Consider the following 22,044-nt stretch of genomic DNA (forward strand, 5'->3'; position numbering starts at 1 on the left):
TTCGATGTTTTTTTAATTCTGTTTCCAATACTAGAGTTAAGTTTACTGTAAATGTATTTGGTAAGTCAATTAAGCCTAGTTACATTTGAAATTATGGTCTTTGAATTGCCCCCTTGCATAACATTGGGGCGAACGTCACCCATTTTGAAATTTTACTGGCTCCTTTTAGTCAATAGTTTACAGGGCCTTTCCATCATCTCATGGAACACTGTAAAGGGATAAGAAAAATCAACATCTTTCCTGTACCTAGTCCATATATTTGCTGGACAAAGGGAAAAAGGAACCTTTACAATTCCATTTTCTTTTTTTTTTTATTATTGTTGCAGAAAACAGTGGTGATCATCACAGTAATACAACATATTACACACAATTGTACCTTAGGAAGCCAAAGCTGACAGGACACGTAAGGTTTGAAATACTCATTGCAGTTTATCGCTAAGCATTCAACAATGCGAGTGGTTCGTCAAACGGGGCAACCTGGGGGGTTCACATATATGACCTCTGTATTCGTTCCAGTTGGACCATATTGCAGCCCACTTCCGGGGACACCCCCTGGCCACATACAATTCCATTTTCACCACACATTTAATGTGGCTATTGTTTTATTATTTTTTTACTATACTACGGTCATTGACATTAGGTGTCATACCAGAAGATTAGAAGAATAAAATAAAAAACTAAGCATGGGAGTCAGCACTTCATATAAATTCAAGAGTGCTTTTATATGGTTTAATTATTTGTATTAAAATGTTGAACAGTCAAACTCCCCACAAACTCAAATGGGCTAGGAGAACATAAAACCACACACACGGACCAGTTTCAGAGTAAACTAACAACTTGCAATAATGCACAAAGCAGGGAATGATTCAGATAGGAGGCCAGTGGTCAAAAGGGTAGAAAAGAGAAAACTGAAACCACAAGAACTCAAACATAAGCACAATGAGATCTTCCCATGTCCAGCTCGCTCCCACACAGGTGACGAATTAGTTAAACTTGATCTCCCCTGCTTCAAACACCGTCTTCTAGGCCTAGGTTTCTCTAAAATTGCCCCCATCCCTTTTGATAAAAGAGTCTACTTGTGTGTAGGCACATCCCTACCCCTGGCAACCGAGAATTCTATGGTGACCCTCACCTACTGAGTGAGGGAGGCATACACAGCGAGGCTGTTAAACTCTTTCATTACACACTCTGGCTCTAACGCAGTTGGGCTCATATCCAGGTAAAATATGGCACAATGAACGCGTTATGAAGAACTTTCCTATTGGATTCACCTCCTGAAGCTCAGCAGTTCAGAATATCACAATGCCACCAGCTTCCGCTTCACATCCCTGGGCTTTCCCAGAGAGCCTGTAGACTCTCGTAATCAGGGAGGCGGTGGGGGGGGGGGTCAACTTTACATTGAGCTTTGTACAATGGACACAGTATAGTGTCACTTAAGAATTCAATTTAGAAAACCTTCCAGGTTACAACTTTATTTTCAGCTTAAACAGCCACACCTGCCACTGAACCGCTGGCACCACCAAACTCTCAGATGCAGCAGGGGGGGGTCCAACCTGCAGCCACCACTTTCCCGCTCCAGAGTATGTGTTTGATCCCTAGAGGAAGACGGAGGAATCCAGGCGCTGATACAAGACCTCAGGAGATGGTCCTCAGGTTACAGAACCCAGTTTTGAGTGCAGTGCCTTCTGGCAGTGAAAGGATGGACCAAAGAGTGTAGTCATCTTGGTTCCTCTTGAATAGTATTACTAGTGTAAATCAAACCCTTCAGATTTGGGGTATAAATATATACAATATACTTTGGGACATGTTTTGATGGTACTAGTTTACTATTTTGGCTGGACGTTTCTGTGAATGTGAACTGTGCCATGCCTTTTTTTTTATAATTGGAAGTGTGTACTTTTTTCTTTGGTTTATTTTTCAAATGATTTCTCAGTGAACCATCTTCACAGAACGGGGTTGGTAAATGAGGAGCAGCACTAGGAAAGACGTCTGGCTGTGGTGATGTTGGTATAAGCATGCCGCTACTATTCTGAGCAATTGCTACTGATCGGCTAGCATCTAGTCAGAAAATAGCATTTTGGTGCTGCATTGATATTCAAGATTTACATTTGTTGTATTTGGAAGGGCAAATGAAATAACCGAATGGAAACATACACCGACATCAACCATGAACCGTTGGGCCACCTACCAACCATAAATCTAATGTATTCCCTTGGTTAGTCATTACACGAAGATAATGTCAGAATCAGCAAAAGTGCTTAGGAACAGATTGCATTTCACTGGCAACAAAATGAAAAGTAAAATACTAAAGAAACATCTCTTGCAATCACCTGTTCTGCAGTTGTGGAACTGAAGTGCACTCTCAATGCGAAAAGCTTTTTCACAGTTCGGACACATGTAGATGTAGTCATTGTCCACCTGAGGGTTAAGATAGGTAAACCTGGTTAGAAGGAAAATAAAAGCATCTCTCCTATGCACTTCTTTCAGTTTACAAATAAATCAGGCTTTAAATCAGTATACCTGCAATCTAAACGTGGTGAAATTTAATTTCTTTACTAAAAAAATGCTTCAAGTGTATCCATTACACCTGATCATTACTAGTCACTTAGCCACTTGTATTCTTTTGCTAGGCATAACAATGAGAGAGGAATACCTATGGGGTTTATAAAAAAAATGTAAACAATAAAATAAACACAAAAAAACATGTTAATGAAATATCCACTATTAGTAATATTGTTTACTTTTTACAAGATAGAACCGATTGATGCGGTCAATAAACAAATGAAACAATTACTACCCACTATTCTCTTGTACATCTACTCTACAAGCACAAGTGAGCAAACTGCAGTAACTGTGCCATGCATACATGTATTTACTAGTCTAAGGTCAGTGTATATGGGGCCATAATAAGCTGCCCAGTACCTGAATCTCTAAGGAGCAGACGGAGGGTGACCCTCGATGGACAAGAGAGCTTAATGGACATTCTTTCCATTGTAGTAGGCTCCCTTACAGACGATCATAACATTGGCAGTATAATGAATAGACAAAGTTGCTTTTTTTTCACCACAGTCCATTTTTTTAAAGTTCCATAAGTCATTTTGAAGACTCGACTTTTTCCACGTTGGAGGTCTCCGATTTGTAGTCAGTGGGCTGAACCTTTAATACAGTTTAACACCCGAATACAATCTTGTACCAAAGCCATCAAATAAAACAGCCATCATCTTCAGCCCTCTAAGTTGACAGAATCTTGGAGATTAAACCTGCACAAAACTGACCTAGAGTTCACCTGGTCCAAGCAGGAGGCAAATTATAAACTTTGTGTATTAGTCCATAGGTGCAGATGGTAAAACTTTGCGTAACATTAGCCACTCGTGAGAGGCAGTTTGTGGAAATATTTACATCACAGTGAGAGACATCTTAAATTCATAGCCACAGCTGCCGCCGATATGAATGAGGCATTGCATTATCACTGCCACAACCACAATTTAGGCTGTCAGGTGGCTAAACCTAAATTGACCCTAAAAGTCTGAACCCTATGTTGCACCACCACCAATAATGAAATTTAAGAAGTGGGCCTAAAGACGGAAGGGTCACACAAATCTAAAATGAGTTTCTTATGAAGTGGTTTTGCTTCAGTGCCACTTTTAAGGAATAAATGTAAGATGCGCCTTAATCAGTAAGGGGAAAATAACTATCTGAAGAGCACAATATGGCCACAGGTAGGGATCACCTGAAGATGTTGATTTGATCCCACCCACATGCCTCCTAAATGAAGTGTGAGAATTTAGTTTGCATACTTTTCACGCAGTCAGAAAATGCTAGAATTTCTCCTCATGCAATACATTTCCTAAAAAGTTTAACAACAATTCCTATTTTAACTAGTTTTAGCACCATTGGTCAGGGACATCACAATATTATTGCCGACGTTGAGGACGATGATGATGGAAGAGTAAGGACTAGGTACAGAAACGAGCTCTCTAGTCAAATTTAATGCACTGCCGATCTGCCTGCTAAGACAACCTTTTGCTTGTACAATTGGTTTCCTAATTGAATATAAGATCTTTGTGAATAGGGTGTTCAACTTTAGGTGTAGGCTATAAATGCTGTCAGGAACTCAGCTGTTGTGGAGAAGTGAACCAATCACAGCACTCTGTTTCCGAATCATCCATCAATGTTTAACAAACTGACAATATATTTTATTGATTTTCAAAAGAATAAAGAAAAAAGTTAACAAATAAAATGTATGGTGTGGCATGGCTTTCATAGTATTTCTGGCGAGTCCACAATACAAAGACATACAGTAACATTTGTAGGCAGACTGTTACTGCTACTTATTTGTCCTGTATAGTTCTCCTCATTCTACATGCGCCTTCTTGGTTCCTTGAAATGGTTGGTTACTCATAACAGCCCATAGTTCTTTTTCAGATTCGTTCCAAACTTATACAGCTCTTCTTTTGCTTCACAAGCACTGAGGCAGAGCAACGGACAGGAGTTAAATAAGTAATGAGAGGGATGGAAGAATGTATGTAAGGGAGAAAGCAGTTTATGAGCGAGGGGCCTAGATCTAGACAGTTCTTCAAGAGATGGATTTTTAGTCCTAATCAGTGGTCCTAATCAGTCCCAGAGGTAGGAGCATTGTGCATTTTATAGGGAATCTCCCACCAGACCTACTGTACTTGGCTATGTGGGTGTCAAGAAGGTTGGGAGTTGCCACACTCAGGCGCTTGGTTGACTCCTAGAATGAAAGATCTAGCGGCCAGATTCATCATTGTGAAGTTTTGCAAGTCTGAAATAGCGAATCATAAGGAATCGCTATTCCAGACTCGCAAAACGGGATTCATGTAGGAATCGCAATATTTCTTGCGATTCCTACAGATTCCTTATTTGCGATTAGCTAATTGCTAATCGCAAATAAGGAATAACTCCCCATTCATTCCTATGGGCCTAAGGCCCATAGGAATGCATGGGGAGTTATTCCTTATTTGCGATTAGCAATTAGCTAATCGCAAATGAGATTGCAATTTCAAGGGTGCAGGGGTGTCAAAAGGACACCCTGTAACACCCCTGAAATGTCAAATTACACAGATGTTACACACATACATGTCCAAAAGACATGTGTGTGTGTGACATGCAACTTAGAAAAATGCTTTTAAAAGCATTTTTCTATGTTTTCGCTATTTACCACGAGGTTTGACCTCGCGGTAAATAGCGGCCCAAAATTGCGAAATCGCAATTTTTAAATGTTTCAAGAATCTCTAATAGAGATTCCTTAAATGCTATTCCTCGCAAATTTGCGAGTCCTTAAATAGCGATATTTGCATTTGGGATGATGAATCCCAAATGCAAAAATTACACTTGCAAAGGTCCAGATTCTCAGAATCTGGCCCTTTGCGAGCGCAATTACCGTTTATGAATCAGGCTGATAGTGGCTTAAATAGTAGCAAGGAGTAGTTTGTGGATACTGGAGTTTCAAGCTGTGCTATTCTAATTGCAAGCCAGTGATGTAATCATAGAGATAAAGCAACAGATATTCTGTACAGCGTGGTTATCACCCAAAAACTTTGATAGAGGCTTAGCGGAGATCAAAATGTAGAGGACATTGAAATAGTTTAGACATAAAAATTACAACTGCAAGAATATTTTGTGGTGTAGGTGTAGGAGAAGCAAAATGGATTAGAGGTGTAGAATGTGTTTTTTGTGACACAGCTGAGTTCAGGGGCGAAAGGGAAGAAAATAAATTGGGAGCACCGAGCAGCATGGGCTTCTGGCTTTGGGAGACATGCGGGTAGTACAATAGGGTTTTCATGGCAGTAACCATTAATGTAATCTCATGGAATGTCCAGGGCTGGAGGGACTACACAATAAGGTACCTGGTACGCTCTATTCTGAAATGTACTACAGTCCACCTAGCGTGTTTGCAAGAAACGCACCTGGGTGAAATGCAGAAATTAGTGAACAAATGGAAGGGACAGCTGTACATACTCTTCATACGCCAAAGGGGTGGCAATTGGGATAGCCCGGGGGTGCCCATCCATTACACATATACAGAGGCAGACATGGAGGGTCAATACATACTAGTGCAGGACACATTGGACTGGATGGCCGTCACTATTCTGAACACATACGCGCCTAATAATGATGATAGGCACTACTTCTCATAGATGCAAGACTTACTACAGGACAGCATAGGCTCCCCTTAGGAAGGGGACTATAATTGTGTAGCAGATAGTGTGAAAGACAAACACCCACCTTGGGCTTGAACAAAACTGCTGATGACCAGGTCGCTCTTGGTGGTCATGCAGAACCTGGGTTTTATTGGATAGCTGAAGACTACTTCAACTGCAGGCACAATAATAGACCAGTCACTCCTTGATTCACATTTGGTTTAGTCGCCTAGATAGGATATTGGTAGCACTCCTGCAAATACAATGGCAGGAGGAGGTAGCACATAGAAGAAGTTGACGTTTACTTCCGGATGTCCTGTGTGATGCTTCATTAATGGCGACCTTAGGGGATGCACTGATGGATTACTTGGAACATAACTGAGGCACAACGACTACCAGGGCCAATGAATGGGAGGCTATAAAAGCGGTAAGGCACAGAGCTTGCATAGGGTCCACCACTGGGATACTCAACAGCTAGTGCGTGATGTGGTATGACAAGAGGAACCTCTGGCTCAACTCCAAAAGGGAAAGGCTGAGTTGCTGGAGACGAGATGGGAGTGCTGGAGGCACGGCGGAGGTTACATGGCCTCTGGAATGCATTAGATAAGTACTCACTACCCAGTATAAAAAATGCCTCCACAGGGAGAGGGACAGTCAGGAAAGCTATCGGCTTGGATATTACAACAGTAACAGGAGGTGCCACCTACAGTGCACCTGCATCTCTCAAGCGGGCGAACTATCACTGGTCGACAGGCCATATTGACGACCTTTCAAGCTCACTTCCAGAAGGTATAAAGGGCTACAGAACCGATCTGTGAGGACGCATTGGGGATGTACCTCCATGAAATGGTGCTTCCGGGATTTGCTATGGACTGTGTACAAAAACTGGACTCAGACCTCATGCTGGAGGAGCGGAGGGGTTTCCTGCAGGAGCTAAATAAGTCTGAGGCACTGGGATGCAATGGCTTCCCGGTAGAGTTCGATCAAACATACTCTACATAACTGTTGGATTGCCTGTTGAAGGTATTCCAGGATGTGCAAGTCAGGAAGATTCTCTCTTCTCACCATGCGTGAGGGTGTTTTCTGCCTGTTGCCCAAACCTGGAGGGGATGCTGGGGACCCTTCAGCTTACCGACCCCTCACCATGACTAATGCGAATGTTAAGGTGTTTTGTAAGCTTCTGACGACCAGATTGCAGGCCATAATACGGGGCCTAGTGCATGATGACCAGGGTGGGTTTATCCCGGGCCGGAGCACACCACTTAAAACCCGATGACAGACATGGCTTGCATGCAGTGGTTGATGAGGAGCAGGAAATGGCACTGGTGGCTGTCGATCTTGAAAAAAGCCTTCCCTTCTGTGGACTGATCCAACTTTATAGTGGTGTTGAGTGTGATGGGCTTTGGCCCTTCCTTTAGAGATTTGGTACAGTAACTGTACACGGAGCCCATGGCCTGGGTAGAAGGTGCAGTATTGGAGAGTTGGCTCGTAGGGAGGTGCCCCAGTTAAGGTTGCCTACTCTCACCATTGCTCTTTGCCTTGGCTGGAACCCCTGGCTGCCCTGTTATGTCAGGAGATAAATGACTGGGGGATTCTGGTAGGCGACACTACCCACAATGTGTCTCTGTACGCAGACAATGCCCTTATTAATGTCCGTTACCCCAGGGAGGCAGTTCCGACCCAGACGTGACATATGGAGACCTTTGGAGGTCTCTGGCCTTCAGGTCAATAATAGACGAGAACACTACCGGTGCACGGCTTCTGGTAGTAAACTGACAGCTTTCTATACCTATGGAAACATGACAGAGCTGTAATAATAAAGAGAAGAAGCTGGGAGGTCTTTGCGGGTTAATTCAGTTATGGAACATACTTCCCCTTTCAGTCATGGACAGGATAGCCATCACTAAGATGGTCTTTCTCCCCAGGGTGTTTGTACGCTGTGCAGAATTCTCTATGTCCCATCAATCAGGGGGTCTTCTGGAGACTTATAAATATATTGCGTGGTCTCTGTAGGGTGAGCAGGTGGCTGCAGCAGGTTGACATGGTCAGTCCTAAAGAGAGAAATGGTTGCAGGGGGTCTGGCGCTGCCTGATATTCAACGCTATCATTATGCGGTCCACTTACAATATGAGGCTCAGTGTCCTGTGGATTCGGACAATTGGGAAAAACGTTAACAGCAAGGAACGACTGTCAGGGAGAGGCTAGTTTGGCTGCTCACGAGAGGGGAACGAGAGAATTTCTAGTTCCCTACCTAGTGCCACAGACTGCAGTAGTTTTGGAGGGGGTAGTCACTACAGTGATCCGTAGAACCCCATTTGATTGGAAATTGCCAATGTGGGATCCGGCTGCGTTCCATGCTATAGACACGTATGTGTCCAAGGAACAGTGGAGGAATGAGGGTTGACTCTTAGATGGAGACTTGTACCCTTGGAAAATAGTCATTATTTTGCAAGAGGTCTGGTACACTTTTCAACTGGGAGCTGGTCAGTTCCTACAGTGTGCAACATTTCGGGCTGCGCCGGTGCCATCGCAGGTGTTGGTGAGCTTTTCAGATGGGGGGATGGGAGGCATCTAATCAGACTTCTGTATAAAGCCCTAAGTGGGGGCCTTATCCGGGCCCCACTGCGAGCCCAAGGAGTCTGGGAAAAAAAATTGTTGAGCCCATCTTGGATGTGGATTGGGACCGGGCATGTACATTGGTTTGTAAGGTTTCTAGGAACAGCAGGTTCAAGCGTATACATTTCACTTCCCTTCATTGAACATATATTACTCGTTATGTCCTTAGTAAGATTTATCCAAGCAGGATGGCTAGATGTAGGTATAATACAGCTTCCTTCCTACACTTGGGATGGGTCTGCAGGGAGGTGATGACATTCTGGGAGGAGATGGTGCCATGGATCGAAGCTGCAGCTAGGTTTTCACTCTCAGCATCCTCAAAAGGCATGCCTGTGGTGTGTCTGATGCAACCTAGCGGGGAAAAATGCAATATAAATTCATGCTACTTGCTCTTATTGGCACAGAGGGCCGTGGCTATTAGTTTGATGGGTCACATACACCCCAGTTGGGCGTGAGGGTCAGGGATGTTCTAGAGTGTACAGTAGCAGAAGAGCAACATATCAGACAATCTAGAATTGATGATAAGGTTCAGGAAGATCTAGGAACTTAGGCGAGGGTGTTGAATGGTTTCCAGGGATATGTGGACTGCAAAGAAGAGTCTGGTACATACATTGGCTCAGAGGAAGGGGAGAGGGCGTCACCCAATTGAACTATGTTGTGTAGAGAACTGGACTCCAGGAGTTAGTGGTTCCTCCCCAAGGGTGGAGGAGCGTCTCCCCACCTCCTGCGAGCGCAGCACAAAACCAACAAGTAAATTAATAAAATGGTGTTAACAGCCTCATTACCATGCCACTGGAGAGTGTGAGGGCGTGGGTGATTCCTTGATTGGCAGCAGTCGGGATGACATGAAAAGTGCAAAGTGCGCATGTCTGATCAGCCAGTTGTCTTGCGACGGCCAGCGTGACGTGCACACTCCTGCCTGCACCAATCCAGCACCTTTGTTAACAGCAGTGGGATTGCAGACACATGCCCCGAGTCTCAAATGGAGTGCTAGGCTAGCCTGCTTCAACCAATCCGGCACGGCTCTCATGCTGAAAACCGCATGAGAGCAGCTGCAGGATTCCCCCATTGTGTGCTCGTGGGTATCAGTCCGGAACCCCACTTCCTAGCAATGTTCCGCTTTGCAAGGGCCATGGCCAGTGTCGCCCAGGTCTGCAACTCTAGATTCAGATCCGTAGGTGACCAGATGTTTAACAGACAACACCTGGATTCTGGTTGCAGTTCTATCGCACTTGCTTCAGACATTTCCGAAAGAACATTCGCCCAATATGTTTGTATTCTGGGACAGTCCCATAGTATATGGAAGAATGTTCCCGGTAACCCGCAACCCCGCAAGCAGTCAGGCTCTGTGATGTGACCTAGCTTATGCAGTAGCGTGCGGGAATAATATATTCTGTGCAATATCTTTAACTGTATGAGTTTTAGCCGAGACGGTATGGCGGCCTCTCTTGCCGATGCTAGTGGGTGCAACCAGTCTTCATCCTCTATGTCTCCTATTTCCACCTCCCACTTGCTACGGAGAACTACTGTGGGGTCCGGGAGATTGTTCACCAATTTGCGGTATGTAAGTGAGATCGCTTTCTTGTCAAGGTGGTCAGTGAGGAGTCTATCCTCCAGGGGGGAGGATTCGGCCAGTGTCGTACCCTCTGGGATGGCCCCTTGCAGAGCATGTTTGATTTGGACGTATCGATACTGCTCGGTATCTGCCATTCCGTACTTCTTTTGCAGAGCTGTGAATGTGATGATCTCCCCTCATATCCATAAGTCGCCTACTCTGGAGATACCAATGAGGTCCCATTGCCTGAACCCCTTAGTATTTGCCAAGGTACCAAGGCGACTTGTATCCCAGAGCGGTGTGGCCAGCGTGAGCACTCCCTCCCATCCTAGGGCCCTCTGTGCCGTATGCCAAATCTTAACTGTGTGGGCCGTAGGGCCTGTGAATGTATGGCGCCGTTTGTTCGTATAAAGTGCTCTCAATAGCCGGTCTGGGGGAAGTATAGTCCTATCAAGGCTGTAGGCTGGGTCATGTTGTGGAGCCTGTAACCATTGGGTGACTACCATTAGTTGTGCAGCCCAGTAATACAGTTTAACACTTGGCAGGGCGATCCCCCCCGTCGTACCAGCTGCGGATTAGTTTGGAGTGCGCTATGCGGGCTGGTTTTCCGTCCCACAATAGTGAGGAGATTTCGGCGTCAATTGACTTAAAATATGTGAGAGGGACCGGAATTGGAGTGTTTTGCAATGCATAGATCAACTTGAGGAGTGAAAGCATCTTAAATAGCGCTGCCCATCCCAACAGTGTCAGTGGGAGGGAGCGCCAGTGTGTTGCATCCGATTTTAGCCTCTGTAGAGGTTTCAGTAAATTTTCTTCCACAAAGATTGCTTCCTGTGGGGTGACATATATTCCAAGGTATCTAAACCCTCTGGTCACAGTTTGTAGGGTGCATGCAGGAAGCAGCGTGGGTATTTGTGCATGTAATACAGATAGAAGTGATTTGGTCCAGTTAATCGTGTATCCTGACACTGCCCCGTAGGCCTCAAGTACGGTCATCAGGGCTGCCAGGGACGAGGAAGGGGACATTAAATATATCAATACGTCATCGGCGTAGAGGGAAATGCGATCTTCCCAGCCCGCCTCCCATGTGATCCCACGGATCATAGGTTCCAAGTGAATTTTTACTGCAAGGGGTTCTAGTATGAGTGCGAATAGGAGTGGGGATAGTGGGCACCTCTGCCTTGTTCCGCGACCCAGCGTGATTGTACACGATATATGGCCATTAACCACCACTTGTGCCATGGGAGCTGAATAGAGCAATTTAATCCATCCACAGAATTTGGGGCCAAATACCATCTTTCTAAGTACCGCGAAAAGGAATGGCCACTCCACCAGGTCAAAAGCCATTTTAGCGTCTAGGGATAGAATGGCTGCGTCTTCACGCAGCATTGGAATGCGGTGCAGTACCCCATTGAGGCGTCGCAGGTTAAGGGACGTGTTTCGCCCGGGCATAAAGCCAGACTGGTCGGAGTGCACCAGTGTTGTGAGGTGCCGCTGTGAGCGCAGTGCCAATAGTTTCGCCGATACTTTCGCATCCGCGTTCATTAGCGAAATCGGCCGATATGTGGACGTTCGATCAGGTGGTTTGCCGGGTTTGTGCACCGTGACGATGGTGGCTAATCGTTGGTTCAGGTGTAAGTGTCCCCTGTGCTAGACATTCATTATACATAGGAAGCATATACGGGACGATCTGTCGCGTCGTGGCTTTATATAGTTCCACAGGTAAGCCGTTCGGTCCCATTACCTTGCCTGTGTGTAAGGCTGCTAGGGCCTTCCCCAATTCGTCTCCTGTTAAGTCGCCCTCAAGAGCTTGTGCATCCACCTGTGATAGAGTGGTAAGTGGTGCGTCTTGGAGGAAGTTCATGCTATCTTCTTCTGTCACCCCGCCTCGTGTAGTGTATACAGTTTCGTAATAGTTGGCCATTTCATCCACTATCTTTGAAGGAGAGGTTATGTGTGTGTGTTAGACCTGTCTGCTTCTGGGGATGTTCTAACCATTATTATTTATTTTTGTCCCCCTTAGCCTCCCAGAGTTTCTGTTTTTATTTTTTATATGTGTCCACCAGGATTTTTCAGTGCTGTCAGGGGGCTAGGTGTTCCTTGGCTATGACGCCATTTTTCCCTCATAACCTATGAGGCCTAGTCAGCTCCTGAAAATCTAGGGACACCCAGACACCTAAAATGGTGTCCACCAACTGCCATAACGGACAACACTGGAGAACAGGCCATAGGACAACATGAGGAATTTTCTAGAAGCATCCAGTGACTTCTGCAGGTCTCAGGCCACCCTATATAAGGCCAGTGACCAGCAGCCATTTTGAGTAGTCTCAGGAGTGACCAGTGAGGAGAGAGGCGACTTGCAGAGGAGGATTGCGCACCAGAGGTGACCAGATCGACCTGTGGGCCGGCTGTCACGTGTTGGGAAGTGCCCCCTTTCAGGCTGACTGAACCCCACTGTTACACCAGCCCTAAAGTGTGACCAGAGACTGTATAATTGACTTGGAGAGCCCGGGTCGTGTTGTAAAGAGACCTTGATAATCTACAACCCAAATCGACCCTGGTAAGCGTCCTACTCACTTGCCTGCATGCTGTGGGCATCCGAAGTGAACCTCGGATCTGAGCTGTGCTGCGTGGCTGAGAGGCGTCTGTCAGCTTCATTAATCTGGTGACTGGCTCTCTAACCCGTGGACTAAGGCAGCGACACCGGCAGAGACTCCTACCTGCGTGAAGCACCGTCTGCCCGACTGTCCCACATGAGTGTAGAGTGTCCAGCTGATCCGATTGTTGTCGGAAGGAGAGGCGGCATCCAGACGTGAGGGCAACAGAAGAGGGAGAGCCCAGCTGACTTGCCTCGTCATTTGAGGAGCTCCGTTGAGGCGCCGGAAGAGGCGGGAAGCGAAGCAGAGCCCAGCTGTTTGCCTGCAAGGCGGAGTTAGGAGGGAGCCAGCCGCGTCACCAGAGGTGCGCCCGGGGCGGAGCCCCCGCCTGAGGAGACGCGGAAAGAAGACAGAAGCGCCGCCAAGGACCCGACGGTGGAGCGACTCAGCCGAGCGTGAGTTTCCTTGCCTTCCCCCCTCCGTCGCCGACCTCACCGAGACCCTTCGACAGGTGCCGGAAGAAGGCAACGCTGACTGGATTGCCTCAGAAAGATAGTAAGCCGGGAAGGGGGGGAAGCGCGAGAAGGCTGTGCCGGCAGACAGCAACCTGTGAAGGCAGCCGTAGCGAGCGCGGCTGCGAAGTGCTGTGTCTGCCCATAAGATCCAAAGAGGAACGGTGACTAGAACACTCCCTGACTGTGAGTAAAGAGTTTAAAGAAGGGAGGGAGTGTGAAAAGAAACGTACCGCTTGGTTCAGGTGGTTGGGCAAGAAGTGTAGGAGTTGGGCTAGAGAGCACCAGCAATATTTAGAGCCTCTGTTAAAATTGCTGCAGGCAGTGGATCATCTGGAGTCAACTCCATTTCCCGAGTGGTGTAGCTAGCTTAAACAAAAGGAAGCCTTACTAAACCATCTTGTCTCCTTTCTAGCTAAATAACTGGCTGTGGGCTATGAGAACAGCACTACTAGGGGTAGAGTCTGACAGGCTGAGCTGGGCTCGGAATATGGATGGGTAAGGTGCACTCCAGGTTGTGTAAAGTGGCATATAACACCTGAAAGGTGAGGCTTCCCTTCTGTAATCATAATTTGAAGAAGTTTATTGTAACATTGGCAGCAACTTATCTCAAAAGTGTTGTACCTTTAATTCTATGTACTGACTGAGGTAAGTATCCAATGTGATTTGAGATCTATGAGAACTGTGTAAATTATTTGTATACTGCTTTTATTTAACCCAAGAACAAGAAAGTATATTATTTTTATAAAAGGTACTGGTATTTTCCTAAGACTGGTGTTGTGTCTTTTATTTTAGTGGTTAATCACTGGGTTACTGTGAGTGGGACTTGTAAGCACTTAACCAACGCCTTGAGTTTAGCTGTATCCACTACTGTGCCAGGCTACCCTATGTAGTCTAGGATACCCTAGGTCCAACAGTGTGCCATCCGGGATTGGTAATTTGGCTATCCACCTATCTGCTCTGTCCTTCCTTTCAAGTCATGCAAGCATTTTCCCTGTCTTATCTCCTAATTCGTAGAACCTATGTTGAGTGTCAGTGAGTGTAGTTTTTGCCATTTCCCCTGCATATGCCCTATATTCGTGGGATGCTAGGGCTAGTGCTTGCGCATTGTCCTCCGAGGGATCTGAGGCGTGGGCCAATTCTGCCGTCTGGACTTCTGTTTCCAGCGACTCAATGATCGCCTTCTGTTTTTTTTTGTGCCTAGTGATATTGGAGATAGCTTGTCCCCTAATCACTGTCTTGTACGCCTCCCAGAGGATTGACGGCGAGTCTACAGAGGCTACGTTTTCGTTTAAGTATTGTGTGGTTGAGGTTTTCAATGCTTTCGCTATTGCGTGGTTTTTTAAATAACCCGGATAGACTGGGTATATTTGTTGTCGTCTAGTGGGTTGTACTGTGTAGGTCAGCTGGACTGGGGAGTGGTCTGATATCCCCCTCGGCAGGTGTTCTAAAGCCGTTATCCTCTCAGGAGGGATCGCTAATGTCAACACACAGTCTATCTGGGAGAGACTATTATGGGCTCCCGAGTGGAATGTGTAGTGGCGGTCATTTGGATGTTTACGTTTCCACATATCTACCAGTCCCAACGCGTCCAGAAAATCTTTAAAGAGTTGGTTAGGCCTGGTAGCATCTCGAGGAGGCTGCCGATCTATCGCCCAGTTTAATACAGCATTGAAGTCGCCCCCCATGATTATTTCCCCTTCCGGGAGTTCGAGTAGTAGTTTCCCCAGGTCTTGGAAGGTCCCTTGATGTAGTGCTGGGGGGGATAAATACCGATAGTATATTGTAGGTCCGCCCCTCCCATTGACAAGTGACCGCAGCAAAGCGACCTTGGTAATCAGTCCATGTGTGTTTGATCATGAGTGGAGCATTTATTTGGACAAGGATGCCTACCCCGCGGGAGCCGGTGAGAACTCAGCGTGTGTGACCATTTTGAAACCCCAACGGTTCAGAGCCTTACAGGCCGCTCTTACCAGGTGTGTTTCTTGTAATAGAACCAAGGTGGGTGCTTTCCTTTTTAAGTATTGGAGGACCAGTCCCCGTTTAATTTTATGTCCTAGCCCATTAACGTTCCATGATATAATAGTCAGTGGAGGTGAGATCAATGGTTGTGGTTGGGGGTCAAGTGCAGGGTGATCGTGATCTGCCATAGCTTCTGGCATGTAGGTGTATCAGTACTACCGAGTACTTAACCATCTGAAGCCCGGTGCATGCTAACGTTTGGAGTGTACTCCAGGGAGTCTACCAATCCCCCATAGGGTGGGCACAGTGTATGACCGGGAGTAGCAGTTGTCTCGTTAAGACTCGCCTCCTTCGAGGCAACCTGCCTGATTGTGTTGATAGGAACCAGAGTGCGTGGTGTGTGCACATATGAAAAGCCAGCCAAGTCAGAAACAGGAACCAGTAACAAAAACAAAACAGACTTAATATGTGTAAATCCCTTACTCTCCCACCCTGCCTCCCTGCCCGGTGGATAAAATCCTTTCCACCTCCCCAACTGAGCAGAGTGCTTACAGTCCCAACTCATGAATATTGTTTGTGGGGGTGAGACTTCTGTGTCCTCTGGTGAGCCCCCCCTCTGGTAGTGTCCATGCAGTGCTGTTTGTGATCAAGAGTCCTACCTGCAGGAGTCCCTTCTTGCGTGGTCGGAGTCTTACCAAGTCCAGCCATCCACGACTGTCGGTTAGTAGTCTCTTCGTCTCCCCATGTGCCCGACATACCTCGGCTTTTTAAAGTGGGGGAGTAAGTAGACGCCTTAGTCTAATAAACAGACGCCAAGGTGATGGATACAAGTCTCAGTGTCCATTGTGCGATGACCCATGCCTATTCGGTCTCGGTTCCCTGAGGGCTTCTATTTCCGTTGTTCCGTTGTTGGTCACGATTCTTGGGTCCTCTCGCCGGTCTCCATCCTTCTAGCCAATCCTGGGCTTCCCGTGGTGATTCGAAGAACCATGTCTTTCCTTCTGATTCGACTCGGGGCCTCGCTGGGAAAATCATAGAGTACTTGAGTTCCCATGCCCGTTGTTCCTTTTTTACATCCGTGAAGCCTCTTCGTTGCTGAGCTACGGCCGCTGTATAGTCTGGATAGAGATTTATTTCAGAGTTATCGATTTTTAGCGGTGGGCTTGTGCACGCTGCCTCCAAAATAGCGTCCCGGTCTCTGAAATTGAAGATTCGGGCTAAGATGGGCCGTGGTGGAGCCCCTGGTTTCGGCTTTCCTCCGGCTATCTGGTGGGCTCGTTCCACCGAGAAATATTTAGACAGTCCTTTGGGTTTGAGCTGATTATGTATGAGGTCTTCAACGTATAAGTCTAGGGCCTTCAGATTCTGGTACACCGATCAGGCGTACGTTATTACGTCTTGAGCGACCTTCCTGATCGTCCAGCTTAGCCCTTAGTGTGGCATTGTCGTCTTCTAGCCTTTGGACTCTACGCTGCAGGTCTGACATGTCTCCCGCCAGCTCAGTAGTTGTCTTCTCCACCTCCACGAGACGGTCCGACATTTTTGCAAAGTCCGCTCTAATCAGTGAGACATCTGTTGATATTGCGCTCATGGAGGATTGCATCGTTTTTAGCGTTGCCATGACGTCATGGAGGGTGATCCTATCGGCGTTATTCGTATCACCCGTGGGCTGGGGGGGTGTTTGCAGCGTTTCCCCTCTTGTAGCGTCCAGTGGGTCTTTGTGATAAGCATATTTGTCCAATTTCGAGGCCTATTGGCCTCTTGACCCCCTACCACTCATTTTGAAAGTTGCAGGATATAATGCGTAGCCTGGTGGTCGGGTTGCTTGGAGTATCTTAAACCAAACACTATAGCAAAGCGTCAGCCCCTTTAATCACTGGGCCAGCAGGTCGGATTCAGCGTGGTCTGTACACGAGTATGGTTTCTGCCCTCCAAGTAGCGATGGTAAGGCTGCTGCGTCAATGGCTCATCATGCAGCAGCAATGACAGTGTTATTTTATATCTCCTACAGTGCAGAGTCTGTGCGTTGCGATGTTTAACAAGCGGGGAGTTACTGCGGCTCTGTAATGGGCTGGATTCTACTGGCTTACGTGGGCAGCGCGCTTTCCCTCCTCACCTTTGCAATGTCTTCAGCCCCCGGAGGCCACCCTTGTTACCGGTGCACTGCCCGCCGTATATTCCTCCTTGCAGGAACAGTCGTTCAGGGTTTAGCGAGATGCCCGTCAATGTGCTCCGATATTCTGTGATCGCTGCTGTTGTTTCCTTTCAGGAGGCTTATTGCGTGCCGGAGTCTGCGTCAACAGCAGTGTTCGATTCCTGCTGGGCTTGCCACTTACAATAGTCCCCGGCTTCTGGCGCCAAAACAGGCCGCAGTCTTTCTCCCGGCGTAGCTTCTTGGTCAGACCACGCACAGGGACACGGGCGGGATCGTCGTGCACCGGAAGGTTCGCCGCTGCTGGTTCTTCAGGTTAGCAACCGCGGTTATGCCGGATTAATGATCGGATCGGTGGAGGAGTGCTCTTCAGTCACAGACTCAGACTGCAGCCATCTAGGCTGGTAGCTAGCCACGCCCCCGATCCTTCGCACACTTGATTCCAAAGCTAAGGAACGAGCTCCCACCTGACTTAAGAGCATTGCAAAATGAACTTGCATTCAGAAAAAAACTCAAAACCGGGTTGTTTTCATTTAGCCACTGATGGGCTTCGTCCTCAATACAGCACCCTACTCTAGCGCTGGGAAGCCCTCGGGCAGCCATGCACTCTAAAAATCCCGAAACTAGAACTAAAACATTCTGTTTATACAAAAAGGTGAAATTAGCATTTAAATAGCAACCCAGGAAGTCAACAGGTTGAGAATTCTTCGAGAACTCATTTTGCAACCTTCCATCTCTTTCCTCTGCCTCGCGATCGCCTTCACAGTTTTCCTCCAGCAGAACCCATCTGATAGAGCGGAATTATTGTGGACAATCAGCTTGTCTGTCATGGCCAAAAAAAAATCTGATATCTAGTGTCTCCTTTGTCGGTATCTATTTTTCCCTTCTCTTTTCTATGAGTCAATTATTTGCCCAGCCGACTCTGATGAGGGAACAATAAATGTTTGTTTGCATGCTCCGCTACTTGCAAGATACTTGTGAATATTTGCTCACAAGACACTCTGATAATATGTAAAACTATAATTTCTGAAAGCGTTTTTTATTTTTATTTTTTTAATTAGGAAATGTTTTGGACAAAAACCTTGGTGTGTTTTATACATATGTATCAGATTTCATCAGATTTTGAACAACAACTTTTTTATTGCTGCCAGTGTCCGCTGTCTAGTATGCAACTCCCTTGACTCTTACCAAGAACTGCTATTGGGGTAGATGTGAGCTATTCAGCAAGAGTGAATTATTGTCTTTATGCTGCATAAGTGCAAGAACACCAGAGATTTTATGACTTCAAAAGAATGATGGTGTTGCCAGTTATGCCAGATACATAATCACACATATTTTTGGCGGGTGTGGGGGCTAGAATAACATAGCAGATTTCACTTACAGTGATGAGTGCTCTGCAGCTTTCTGCTCGTGTCTACTTTCAGCTGCACTAATTGGGCTCACAGGCAACATTGTGTTTATAATAACAAATATGGAATCGATTGAATGAAGTGGGGTATTAGAGGCGAACCTGCGTGAAGTTTTGCGACTCCTTTTTATTCCACATTTATAGTGCTAATCTTATACTCTAATTGTCAGAGCGCTGATAACAAAAATTGTATTTTCTTATCACAGCAAATTATTCCGTCAGAGTGCGTTCAGTTTGCATGATATGGGCAATGGGGAGAGGGGGGTGTTAATGCTCTCATCCAACATCTAATTGATTAAGAGTTTTTGGAAAATGGGGCTTTTGGCATTGTGCGAAGCTCCTATTTGCGCCATAAGATTCGATAAGCTGCATTTTTGTTGCAAAGCTGGACACTGCCTAAACATTCCATGTGTAACTCAGAAACTGTAGTAAGTTTGCAGTGCAAATATTCCAGAAGATGTGGAGAGCATATTAAAATATTAACCACAAATCTGTCATTTGTGAAGACAGATAACGAGCTGCAATGCATGCTATGAGGCTGTTGTGAAAAGGGCATCTCGATTTACAGATGTTTATGTTTTATGACTTACAGCACACACCCATATGAGAAGACATGAACAGTCCACGCTGTGTTGAGTGGTCTGCATTAGTACATGTGAGTGCTGTGCTTAGTGTGTGTTGTGTTATACCTGCCAGCATGTGTCTCCTATTCATCTGCAAAAACAACAGGTGATGGACAGAATGAAGAACAATGTCATACATTCACCCCAGTACAGAGATCTGGGCCTAAATCCATCGTTTTTTTGCTCACAATGCCATTTCAGTTTGTAACCCAGCCGTATGCAAATCAGTCTTGACCCTGCACCCAATGGGAACAGTCCAGCCCGAACTGCCAGGCCAGGTCCTCCCTGGACTGGAAACAAGCATTCTAGGACCGGTTTCGAGGTTTCACCCCTCTTCAGCCAGGATAGCTTGACTCCAGTGGCATGGAGAACATGGGACTCCCGTCTGAGCATACCCGTCCCACTCGGGGAGACAAATGCATCTGCGGCAGTGTGTGCACGCAAGGCGTCTCTCTGTTGGCTGGAAGTTTAGTAGTGTTCCTTTCAGGAAGGCTTTGTTGTCTGGTCTGCTACTGCTTGCGATCTCTAAGTAGTTGGGTTTGCTCACTTTACTCTCTCCCTACGTAAAACTCAGCCCCAACTTTTATACCACACGACTTTGAAATGTTATCAGTCGCCACTGGTTGTAATTATTGTGTTGAATTGCACTGGGCTTCTTCCTGGCATGTACTGTTACAATGTATATGTCCACTTCAACTGCGTGGTGTCGTAGGTGGTGCTATGGATGTATATAGCAGACACCATGTTTGTTTTTTAGATGTGTGTTTCATTTTACCATCTGTGATCCTCTTATGTCACGGCAACTGTGCAAAATCCAGAATTGAAAGGAGTTATAATTCTTTGTTTTTTTGAAAGACGGAAAGAATTCTGAACATTATTCTCTGCACCTTTATCAGCCAATGAAGTAACTTGGGGGCATCTGAGAAGTGGTCTTACGTCTTGAGAATGAAGCAGATTCCGGCTGCGATTATGTATGTTCTGAAGCTTTGCAATAGGTTTTTTGCAGTGGCAATACTACAGTAGCAAAGACTTGATTGTGCCTATGCCCAGATCACTGCAATAGGGTGACGTAACTGCAGCTGCAGGAGGAGATCCTTCTCAGAAGCATGATGTAGAAAGAAATGTTTTTAATGGTAAAATATTTATGTTAAACCATATTCTAACGTGCATTACTGCTGGTGTATGAGTTGGTGTGGCTTTCAACCCGTTTAGCCAGAAAGTAGTAGACTTAAATCGGTTGTGTGTCCCACTCATATGACTTCAGTCTTTGCACGATTTAGACAAAGATCTCTCTCCTTCATCCAGAGGGGACCTTGTTTTATGGTGATACATTGTAGCCTGGTTGAACGTGGAGTCAAGCCTCTTCTAGGCACATTTTGAATTTAAATTTATATAAAGTTAGCAGCTGTGCCTCGGGCCTCGGGGTAGGTGTGACCGTGGCAATCACTGTGGGTTCCTGCGTCACTTTCTACATGGACATTGGGCAAAATTGCTTGCATCCTGGTTAGTCAAATGGAAGGAATGGGAAGTGCTCAAAATAATAGCATAATCTCTGCTGAGCCATTAGCTCAATGTATCCAAATACATGTTGTTGACACATATGCAATCAAAAACAGTTTTTAGAATGTTAATACAATCTTCAGTGCTCCAAAAATGCAAATGGATAAGTTGATTTGCAGTGTGCCCAGATAATGCTTATCCACTGAACGTCATCAACTAAGACACCGCTGCTGTATCATTAGAGAAACATGAATTGTATTCACCAATTTTACAACATAAGGAGTTGGCTTGGTATTCAGCACCCTAGCCCCAGATTCCTCAGTTTAGCAAACTTCTGAGGAGAAAAGAAAAAATACAACTCACCTCATTCCTACTGTGTTTGTAGGAGACATGCTGCTTCAGACTTTCTTTCCGACTGAAAAGTTTGCCACATTCTTCACATTTATACAGCTTGTCACCTGATGGAGATAAAACATTAAAAAAACCTTTGAAGAATGCAATATCATGATATGTGATGTTAGTATAAATACTGAAAAGAGGAGAGAGAAAGAAGGACAGAGGATAAGGCTAGGGTGATTGATAGGGACACAGCAGAAAATTAATTGGAAGTCATTGGCAATATGATGAATGTAGGAAAAAGAGGTACGAGAGTGAAGATCTTTGTGCTTAGAGTCTGCACACTAAACAATTTATACCTAGCCTAAACTTTGGAAAAACGTTTATATCATGCCAATATTAATCCAACAAGTTAGAAGAAAGGCTTGGAAAAGTAACAGCTTGCACACCATAACGTCATCCTTGAAATGGGCATGCTGTCCCTCTCGTGCCTCTTGATACACTGCACGGAGGTCCTGCCTGTTACGCAGTGGGGCTTCATAGCGGCCGAGCCTGCCACTATACATCACACCAACGAGTTGCCTCCGAAGATGGTATTTAACTGTGCCTACGGACAGCA

General features: G+C 45.9%; 1 protein-coding gene across 3 annotated transcripts in view; it reads right to left on the bottom strand.

Annotated features, from left to right (window-relative positions):
• Positions 1-22,044, bottom strand: part of PRDM15 (PR/SET domain 15) — a 502,608-nt gene that overhangs the window by 332,805 nt on the left and 147,759 nt on the right. For all 3 annotated transcript variants that reach the window (XM_086935443.1, XM_086935442.1, XM_086935441.1), the window contains 2 exons: positions 21,453-21,547; positions 2,331-2,418 (listed from right to left, as the gene is read on the bottom strand). In XM_086935443.1, coding sequence (XP_086791569.1) covers positions 2,331-2,418; positions 21,453-21,547 — 183 coding nt within the window. The remainder of the gene's footprint in view (positions 1-2,330; positions 2,419-21,452; positions 21,548-22,044) is intronic.

This window comes from Lissotriton vulgaris, chromosome 8, assembly GCF_964263255.1.
Source record: "Lissotriton vulgaris chromosome 8, aLisVul1.2, whole genome shotgun sequence".
NCBI classification, from domain to species: Eukaryota; Metazoa; Chordata; class Amphibia; order Caudata; family Salamandridae; genus Lissotriton; species Lissotriton vulgaris.